Here is a 10,991-nt window from a genome sequence, read left to right on the forward strand (position 1 = left end):
TTTGTGACTATTGAGAGTGTACTTTTCACTTTCACTGCTCGTAACTGTTTAGAGGTTTATATGGAACACATGGAATAAACAACCAAGTGAGAAAATTGCTATTTATATCACAAAGTTGCACCACCTATAGAAGCACTACATTTGAAAGGATTACAGCATATCGAATGCGAACTAAGGCCAAAGAATTGCTTTTTCCTGAAATAATGCTAGTACCTAAGCTGACAATTAATGGCAGATGCAACTAGGATTATGTCAGCACTACAATTTTCTTATATAACAAGCAGTCATTCCTGAGACACTAGATTGTGCATAATGGATTAGGGAATAGTGGAAAGAGTACTCAAATGAGTATTAAGAAACCTGGGTTCAGACAGTTTGGAGCTGCCACCTGGGAGACCTGACTGCTGGTGAGCCCTGCCCATCACTGCCTAACCTGCAAAAATGTCTGACAAGCCAGACAAGGCTGAGATCCATAAATTCGGTAAGTCTAAATTGAAGAAGACAGAAACAAGAGAAAACCCACTGCCTTTAAAAGAAACAGTTGAACAGGAGAAGCAAGCGGGTGAAATCTGCCCTGACGATACACATTGTACATTCCATAAGCCTTGCCTTCTTAATTTTACTTCTTTTAGCTGTTTTATTTTTTTTGTAATTGTGTTTTTTTTAATTTATTTTTATTTTTAGTTTACAACAGACAGTTCTACATAATTTTGAGTTCCAGATTTTCTCCCTTCCCTCCCCCCTCCCTCCCCAAGACGGCATGGAATCTCATATAACTACCATGAATGACTTCACATTGAATTAATTTATACACTAGTCAAGTTGCAGAGAAGAATTACGACCAATGGAATGAATAACAAGAAAGAAGAAACAGAACCAAAAAAAATAAATAAAACAACCCAAAAACAAAAACAGAAGAGAAGAGAAAAAGGCGAGCATGAAGTGTGCCTCAATCTGCATTCAAACTTCATAGTTCTTCCTCTGGATGTAGATAGCCTTCTCCATCATGAGTCCTTTGGAGTTGTGCCTGCACCTTGTGTTACTGAGAGGAGTGAAGTCTGTCAGGCTTGGTTCTCACAGAATCCATGTATCTGTGGTTGTGTACAGTGTTCTCCTGGCTCTGCTCCACTCACTCAGCATTATGTCGTGTAGGTTTTTCCAGGTTGTTATGAAGTCCGTATCATCCCCATTTCTTATGGCACAATAGTATTCCATTACCTTCATATACCACAACTTGTTCAGCCATTCCCCAATTGATGGGCATCCCTTTGATTTCCAATTCTTGGCTACCACAACAAGAGCCGCTATAAATATCCTTGTAGATGTGGGTCCTTTTCCCGCTTGTGTGATTTAACTTTGTAAGATGCAAAGAGATTGGATACAGTTTAAATGACTGCTCTGCCCCTTTCAACATCAAAAGAGTAGAGAACTACTGACATTGAATTGAATGAAGTCCAAGCTGGGGACCTCTTTCCATCTGCCTGTCCTGGCTAGTTTAGGTCCTGGTGGCATTAAAAAAATTTTTTTAAAAAGATCTTGCATGTTGGTGAAAAGAAGAACCTGGATGGGACTATAGTAAATCTAGTTAACAGTAAAATGCAAAGCTGTACCAAGGTCCTGGCAAGCTGTAAAATGCAGTTAATCAGAGTCCCATTTTTTTGTTCAAATGATTTTAATTATTGGAATGCACAATGTTTTAATATGCAAATAAGAAGTTTTAAAACCTGAAGGAAAAAAAGAAAGCTGGGTTCAACTTCCTGCTCTTTCCTATGGACTTGGTTACAGAGCTTATTAGATGGAAAGTTCCTTGGGGCCAAGAATTTCTTATTTTTCACCTTTGCATCATCAGGGCCCACCACAGTACCTTACTCATATAGGTGTATAATAAATATTTCTCAAATTAAATTAAAGACTTCTTGTGGTCTTTTCCTGAGTATATTCACTGTTGTCTAGATCAGAATATCATTAATTCTAGGTATCACTCTTATAATACAAAGTAGGGTTCCTATGAAGCAGAAAATTCCTGTGGGAAAATAAATTCTGCAATGAAGGTGGTTTGCTCAGAATGACTTCTCAGTTCATGATGTCTTTGTATATTTATGGCACCATGATTGAAGATCAATTATAGATATGTTTAAGCAAGTCCTATAAACCTTTCTTCTGGAAATGCCAATGATATTGAATGACTTGCATACACTTGATGTTGGCATTGCTAAAATAACCCGTTCATAGTACACTTGACATTTTAATAGAATTTTACCTTAACATTAGACTTCACTGCCAGTATATTTGGTGAAAGGGCAGCTAGTTGATGCGGTAGATAGAGTACTGGACCTGGAGGCAGGAAGACTCACCTTCCTAAGTTTAAATCTGGCCTCAGATATTCACTACCTGTGTAACCCTGGACAAGTCGCTTAACCCTGTTTGTCTCAGTTTCCTCATCTGTAAAATGAACTGGAGAAGGAAATGGCAAACCACTTCAGTATCTTTGCCAAGAAAACCCCAAATCAGGTCACAAAGAGTTTGATTGAATGAATGAATAACAATTGAATTGATTGATTGAATAACAACAACAATTTGGTGAAAATCTGGTATGTGTGTGTGTGTGTGTGTGTGTGTGTGTGTGCTCGCGCGCGTGTGTGTATGTGTAACTAGTTGGAAATATTTTGTTTGGTATATGCCAACACTTTAATTTTTTTTCACCTGGAATAAAAGGTCAGTTTCTGGGTTTTGAGAAAATTAGTGCAATAGCTGAAACCAGATGGAATGACTCAGTAAGGTCTCAGTTTTTAGAAGAACTACATAGAGAATCTAATGATGACATCCATTCATTGTACTTGTCTTCAAAGTATTCATTCTTGGTGGCAGGAACCAGTTTTTTTTTCAAAGAAGTCTTTTAACCTGTCCCTTGTGGTCATAAGTGGAAACTTAGGTGTGAAGGAGCTCTGTTGCACACAGACAGCACAATTGCTATCAACTAAGTGGCTATTTTAATCAGGAAGACTCCATGGTAGCCTCAATAACTTTGACAAAGGACCAAAAAAATTGGGGAAAAGAATCTTTGCCAGGTATTAATATAATGTGATTGATATTTTCAACTTGGAACTTGCATTGCTAGCCATTCATTAGTAGTGCTACAAATACTGTTGAGTTCCTGGCCATTGATCATTTACATGATTCAATATTAGTGTCAACATCCATTTGAAACTCATTAGTCAACCAATGTAATGCAGTCAGAGCAATCTTGAAAAACTGAATGCATGTGTTTCTTTGTGAGTAATCAAAATATCATTCAAGCTACAGTTAGTCTCAACAGAAGCTATCTGAGATTAACTATCTTCTTGTATTCCTGGAAGCAATGTTTGCGTAGTCAATAACAGCTCTGGCTCTTTCTTACATGGCAGTTCCCATTAGATGGTGAACTTCTTGAGTGCAGGGACTGTCTTGTCTTTCTTTGTATACCTAAAGCTTCTCACAGGGTAACTACATACTACTTAATAACTACTATTTAATCACTAAGGTGCTTGTAAATTATCAATCACTCATGTTCCCTCCGGTCATAGCTCTGACTTGGTAAACTCTTTATATGTCTTTTTTCCACATTTCTTTGTGAGGCCACTTACCATCATATCCTGAATCCCCAGTGGGACACAGATGGACCTAGACTCTTGGCATTCCAATCTCTTCTTCCTCCTCTTCCTTCTGACATCACCTTCCTGATGTCATGGTCTTCTTTGAGAATGAAGGACAGACAACAATCTGTGAATAACAGTAGCTGCCCCACTGGGGACCCAACTGGCCAGTTCCACTTGGGCAACACTGCTCCTTCAGTCCTTCCTTCCCTCCTTCCTTCCCTCCTTCTTTCCCTCCTTTCTCTTTTCCTTCCTTCCTTCCCTCCCTCCCTCTTCTCCCTCTGTCCACATAGGGAATCATACCCTTACCTTTCAGTGCTCTGACCAAAGGAATATAAACTTCGATAAAAACCTTGCAAGATACCTTGGGGTTTACCAGCTAGATTTCATTTTTAAGGACCATACCTTAAACCCAAATCACCCTGGCTCTCACTGATTGCCCAACACTAAGTCCCAGCCCAAGTTTCAGAGTGTTTTGTAAATTCAACTGTTTCTGTTTTGGCCAGAAACCCTGAGGGTCTTCCCCTCTGAGCTGGATTTTTTATTTTTCATGTGGTAAAAGAGGCCATTCTTGGTCTTATTTCTTACCTAGCCTTAACCACTGAGTGGTTGTTGCCTCAGACAAACTGTGACCTGGAGAAGATCTTAGCTTAAAAAGGTCTCCCGCTGCATCGGAACCAAGTCCAGTGGTGCTGATCCATATCTTGCCACTGGACCCAGATGACTCCAGAGGAGAGAGTGAGGCCCATCGCTTTGGACGGCCCTTCCTCACTTAAATTCCCTTCACTTGCAAGTCGCAACATTACCTTCGTGATGTCACGGTCCTCTTCAAGGACGAAGGAAAAACTACAACAACTATTACTACTACTATTATTATCATTACTACAACTATCGCTGCCGCTAGCAACAGCAACAAGAAGGGCAAGTGCTAACTGCTGCTTCTGTTACTGCTTTGTCACTAGTAGTGGTAGTAGTTAGCATCTATTTAGTGCTTTAGAATCCGCAAATATTTTCACTGTCATTTTATTTGATTCTCACAGAAACTCTGTGAGGTATGCTCTATTATTACTCCCATTTTACAAATACTGAGAGAAATTAAGAGACTTTCCCAAGGTCACCCAGCTAGCAAGCATCTGAGGCAGAATCTGAACTCAGGTCTTCCTGCCTGTAAGCCAAGTTGAATTGGGTGACCATACCATTTTTGTCATGCAAATGTACCCATAGGCAATAGCTACTAAAAGAGCAAGAGCACAGAACACCATAAAATATTGGTCAATCTTTGACACATCAGAGATCTGAAAAGGCTTATCCATGTGCAATATAGATATTTCATATAGTCTAGTCATGCTTTTACCGTTGAGAAGGGCTCTTCTCAATCACTTCTCTTCAGCTCCATAAACTAGTAATTTCAATTCCCTATTTCTATGAAAAGTTAGGGCAAGTTCTACTTGCATACTTGCCTTGCCTTTCCCTTCTTCTAAACTTGTGCAGCGTTCCATTGAAAATGATTGTAGATTGTGAATGAGTACCCTACGCTGATAAATCCAATTATGGAGTTATGGCTCTTCTGCTCATCTTCTCCATCTCTCTCATATAACTATGGAAATCACCCTCACATTGGATTCTGAACTCCCTAGTAGAAGTACTGACACAATCTTTAAGTACTAAATGCACTTAGGTCACACATATCAGTTTTCTGTCTGTGCTGCAGTAAACTCAAGCTCTTAGGTCTGCAATCATCAATCCAGGCTATTCTCCCAAGTTATGGGAGCAGTACCAGTCATAAAACTTTCTTAACCCTCTTAAATAAGGTTGGTAGTTTGTCAGTAGCTTCAGTGCCCACAGCCTCCTGGTCAAAGCTGTTCCTCTTTGATCCCCTCCCAGCCCCAGTGTGTCCTGCTTCAGTATGATATTTTGTTTTTGTTTGCCCCTTTGAGTACTTCTTTTGATCTGTTTGCCTTTGATGTGAACAATGGTGACTTGAACTTGGTCTTTACTGGTTTGCCCTTGTAGGACAACGTTTCCTCACCTCCATCTCCCTTGTAGGTGAGCTGAGCTGGTGTATCATGACTCTGTCCTCTCTCAAAGCCTTAGCTGTACTAGATTGTACTAGCATAGTACTAGCATTTCTCCAGGTATAGTCCATTGTGTGGCCCTGGCTCCGACTTAGCATGGTGCAATCCTTTCAATTGTAGTGCTGCTATAGGTGGTGCAGCTCTGTGATATAAATAGCAATTTACTCGCTAAGCTGCTTATTCCATTTATTCGTTGTAAACTGCTAAACAATGACCAATGGTGAGAGTGAAATGTATACTTTCAATAGTCATACAAGTTTATCAAATGAATTTGTTGTTCAATTGTATCCCACTGAAAGTGATTCCATTTGGGGGTTTTCTTGGCAAAGATACTAGAATGGTTTGCCATTTCCTTTCCCATTACAGATGAGGAATGGAGGTATATACAGGGTTCAGTGACTTGCCCAGGGTCACACAGCTAGTAAGTATCTGTAACAGCAACCACACTGGCATACCCAGGGTGGCTGCTAGCACAGCTCTGTCTCACCTAGCTTGGACTGACTCCTGCCCTGCACCAAGAGGCCTGGGCATTGCCTGCTCCCATTCAGGTAAAATGCTCCCATATGGTCTGGGGTGGTTCCTCACGCCTACTCACTTCATAAAGAGGACTATTCACTAAATGGGCATTACCTTACTCAAAGTGAGAACCCGAAAAGGCCTTAGCCTAAAAGGGCCAGGGTCTCCCATTGCATCCTGGGCCATCTCCAGTCATCCTGATGAATATCAGGCCATTGTACTCAGATCACCCTGGAGGAGAAAGTGAGGCTGGTGACCTTGCACAGCCCTCCCACATTCAAATCAAAGTCAACTGCAAGTCATGTTATCATTTTCCCGATGTCATGGTTCTCTTCTAAAATGAAGGACAAAACACACAACAGCAGAGAGGGATGATGAATTTTCAACATGACTATTTACACTTCAGAAATCAGCAAACATTCAATTTATTGTTTTGTTGGTGGCCAAGACTTAAAGTGGTGTAAAAATTGTTAATTCAGATTAAACTTAAAAGTATGCCTGTGTATTTTTTCCCCTTAGAGAGTCAGTTTTTAACCATTTACCAGCATATCATTAGTATTTGGTCATTAGGTCAGGATATGGTGAAGGACATGGCAATTTACATGCTTCTGAGAAACCTACTAAGTCTATGAGACTCAGATTGGCTGACACTTTTTATGCCCTCAGGTGACCAGGGAGCTGCTTCAAGGAAACCAAAACAGGGATAGCTTTGTCTCATTTTAGGGTCCCTGCTCAAAGAAGGAAGCTTCCCGTGCTGTGAGAAAATCCTGACAGACATTCATTCTATTATAGGAGATTGTCCCAGGATATTTGTGACTATGCTCAAGTTGGTTTACAATTGCAGAAGTATGTTTGGCTCTGCGTGTCACAACTAAAGAAGGATATTAGCAAGCTATGGCATAGCTAGAAGAAGGTGATTAGGGTGATGAGAGAATTGACACCCATGTCACATGAGAAATGATTGAAGGAAAGAAGGACATTTGTCTAGAACAATGAAAATTTAAGGGAGACATATGAGAGGGGTCTTCAAGCATTTGAGGAACTGTCATGTGGAGGAAGGACTTGGTACCAGATGGTAGAGCTTACACCAACATATGGAAAACAAGGAAGGCAGATTTAGGTTCGATGTAGGGAACTGCTTGTGAGCAATTTTGGCTACCCAAAAACAGAAGAGGCTGCTATGGAGATGAATATAATAATGGGGTTTAGAAGAGGGTGAATATCCAGGTGTTGAAGACATTGTAAATAGAATTCGTGAACTAGATGGCCTCTCAAGTTGTTTTAAACTCTGAGATCTCTGATTCAAGGACTGTATACTAGGCAGCCACTCATCTATCCCTTGAGGATTTCTCAGCTTCCTCGTTTGTCCTACTAGCTTATCTCCAACTGGCTTTTACATTGTCATAGTTTTGGATAAACCACATTTTTGCCCTCCAAGTTAAAGTCCACTTTTGAATTATGTATCACACTTGGTCTAATAATCAGGCTAAATATACCCATTAAACATTGGAACAGTACTTCAGGTACTCTTTGTTCTACTACCAGGATAATTGGTTTTGCTCCCTTTCCACTTCTGAATTCTTCCACTGAGCAGACTTTGACCTGGAACACATAATTCCTTGAAAATTACCATTTTTACTTTCAGATTTTTTTCTTCCTTTCCATTCTCTATGTGATTGGAATAATATTTACCTGTAAATCCCACACTATTTGGGCTTGGTAAGTTCTTCTTTCAACAGGATTAAATCTCTCTTAGAGGCTTGATTGGCTCAGGGGACTGAGTCTCAGGTTATTGACGTAGCTTCCTGATTACCTGACTAGAAAAAACAGGGCACAAGGAATCAAACTCACTCTTTCCCCATCTCATCTCCCACCATCTCCATGCCATACTGTATGCATTCCGGCTTCTACTTTCATTGGGATCTGAAAGTCTCACCCTTGTGACCCTGGTCTTCCAATGGTGAGCATTTCCTCTTATAGTCTTATGCTCTCCATGCCAGTTCTTGGCCATCTTCATGTAAAGCCACAATGTGTGTTTCTACCACCCCTCAGACCCCTGATTTTCCATGGTACCTCTAAGAACATTAATCAAATCAACACTAACATTCTCTATAAAGACATATCCATAAATTTCCCTATTACTCCAATCACCATTCCCTTTGACTTCTCTGCCCAAAACATTCTTCCTTGACCACCAGTCTCCTACCATGTCTTTGTCTTCTATTAGAATGTAAGCTCCTGAGGGCAGGAATTGTCTTTCTTGTATTTGTATTCTTAGCACATAGGACAGTGCTTGGCATATTATAAGTGCTTAAGAAATTTTTTTCATTCATTCATTTATGTATTTATTTATTCTCTGAAGTTTTGGATCAGCAGACAAGCAGCATGATCAACACCAAGATGCTGTGCTCAAGTAAATCACAGCTGAATCTTTGATGAATATCTTTCTCTGCTCTGAATGTTTTTTTGCTATGACTAAATAGACTGTGAATGTCTCAATCCATTCTAATCTCAAACCTAAGGTACCAGACTAGCCTGAGCCAGGCCCAGCCGGTTAAACCTTGTCATATATAACCATTCCTACATTTGAGGAGCTGGAAGTGGTCAACTTATAAACCATGATAGAAACAGCCAACACTACCTCCAAACGAATGGTTGACAGTCACCATAGCCTGGAGAACTTTTTTAAGTGGAGCATCTTGAAACAGCACTCTGACTGAATTTAAAGAAAATTGGAAGTTTGGGTAGTTTTATGTGATAAGTCCCATAGCCTACCAGCTGGACCTCTTTACATTCAGGTGAATTGATTTAGGTGCCACTGGTTGCAATTATAGAAACATATGACTTAACCTGCAGCTGCATAGCAGCAAAGAGGAAGTGAAGATGTGGCCAATGCATCTCCTCCATAGCAATGAATGTTGTTTTGGGGAAGCTGTCAGTCAAATTGTCACTTTAACATCTACTGCTTATTACAGCTGTCTCAACTTTACCTATCTTCGGAAACATTTGTTTGAATTTTAGCACCTATCTTTGGTCTATTCCCTTGGTTACGGAGGATTTTAGATTTTTGATCTAGAAGAGACTTCGGAGGTCACTTAGATTAAGTTGTCCATTTTACAGATAGAGTCTTCCTTTGGGGCAGAGAGACTTGGAAAAACAACTGACCTTGGCCACCAATGCAGATGAGGTGAATCAAGGGGTAAGCAAATCGGGGAAAGGATTTGATAGACAACATGGGAGCAAGCCGAATGCTAGAAGATGTTATGAGAGAGCCTATCAGAAGATCTGACTGACCCTGAGCTGCAATACAGGGAAAGCTAAACCAGCACCAGGGTGCACAACTTCCTCAAGATGAATTTCCTAGCAAAGCTGCTTTCCCCTCTTCCTGTTATCCAGCTGACATTTTTATGGGTCAACAGGGTCTCATACTAGCTCAATGTTACCTAATTGAGAGCAACAGTTATAGAACAACAGCTAGCCTACCTGGATAACTGGAAGAGGGAGAAGCAGCTATGCTAGGAAATAGAAGACATTCTTGGATTGACTTGGTCCCTAAAGCCAGCTCCAGCTCGAACCATCCTCAAGTTGGGGATCCCTGTTTCTGCTGCTACCCTGATTCCTGCTGTATGGAACCTCAGATTTTCTCATGGTTGATCTTCCAGCATGCCGCTTGATCCCATTCTAGCTATCCTGTCTTTTCTTCCTGCTTGTTTGATTCCTGACTCCCTTCTTCTGGCTTGGGAGTCCATGTCAGTCCCATCCTAGAGAATCTTCACTCCAAATACAGGCTGCACGGATAGGTGTTGAAGTGGATAGAGCTCTGGGCCTGAAGCCAGGAAGAATTGAATTCAAATCTGGCCTCAGATGCTCATTAGCTATATGACTCTGAGTAAAGTCACTTAACCTCTGTCTGCCTCAATTTCATCAGATGGTAATAATGATAATAGAACCTACCTCCCAGGGTTGTTGTGAGGACCAAGTGAGATAGTTTTCTTTTGAAGTGCTTAGTACAGCACCTGGTACATAATAGGTGCTTAATAAATGCTTATTTCCTTCATCCCTTCCTTCTGGCTTGGGAATCAACATCAGGCTCTTCCTGAAGTATCTCTGCCCCAAATGTAAGCTACATAATTGAGGAAATTGAAGCCCAGAGAGATTGAATGACTTTTCCAGAAGTCACACAGATAAATATGTGTTGGCATTTTCACTGGGTTGTTGCCTTTTTAGTTTTTTGTCTACACTTTGAATGATGTCACTTGAATCATGGATTTTCCCTTGGAACAAACTGTTCCTACATAGCTGTTATTCCTGTGGTAAACACTGTTCGTGGCTCATTCATAAATAAAGAAGGTGACTTGATATCACATGCTAGCTTTAAAAGGATGTTAATATGCCTATTATGTTGAGCATGACAGTGCCCCCACTCTATTGTAGACTATATTGACACCTAGTAATTAAGCCTTCAAAGGATCATCAGATTTAAAGCTATCTTAGAAATCCTCTAATACAGCTCATTCATCTTACAGATGAGGAACCTGGGGCCCAGGTAGTTTAAGTGACTTAGAAAAAATCATACAGGTCATATTTATCAGAGCTAATATGTGAACCTGGAAGCAAAAGATTCAAATCCAATACTCTTTTTTTTTTTTTGCCATTCTCTGCTCCCACCCACCCTCAATTACTTCTTGCTGCTCATAAACTGAGACTTTACTGCTGAAAACTTCTTGGCCACCATCAGGCTTGCATTTTGGCATGCTCTCAGCCATGG

The 10,991-nt window shown here is 40.5% G+C and overlaps 1 protein-coding gene across 1 annotated transcript; it reads left to right on the plus strand.

Moving 5' to 3' along the window:
- Positions 1-441: 441 nt before the first annotated feature.
- Positions 442-8,659, plus strand: LOC118837049 (thymosin beta-4-like). Its single transcript, XM_036744072.1, has 2 exons — positions 442-562; positions 8,586-8,659. The coding sequence occupies exons 1-2, from the start codon at positions 442-444 to the stop codon at positions 8,657-8,659; spliced, it is 195 nt and encodes a 64-aa protein (XP_036599967.1).
- The last annotated feature ends 2,332 nt before the right edge of the window (positions 8,660-10,991 follow it).

The sequence above is a fragment of the Trichosurus vulpecula genome, chromosome 1 (assembly GCF_011100635.1).
Source record: "Trichosurus vulpecula isolate mTriVul1 chromosome 1, mTriVul1.pri, whole genome shotgun sequence".
Taxonomy (NCBI): domain Eukaryota; kingdom Metazoa; phylum Chordata; class Mammalia; order Diprotodontia; family Phalangeridae; genus Trichosurus; species Trichosurus vulpecula.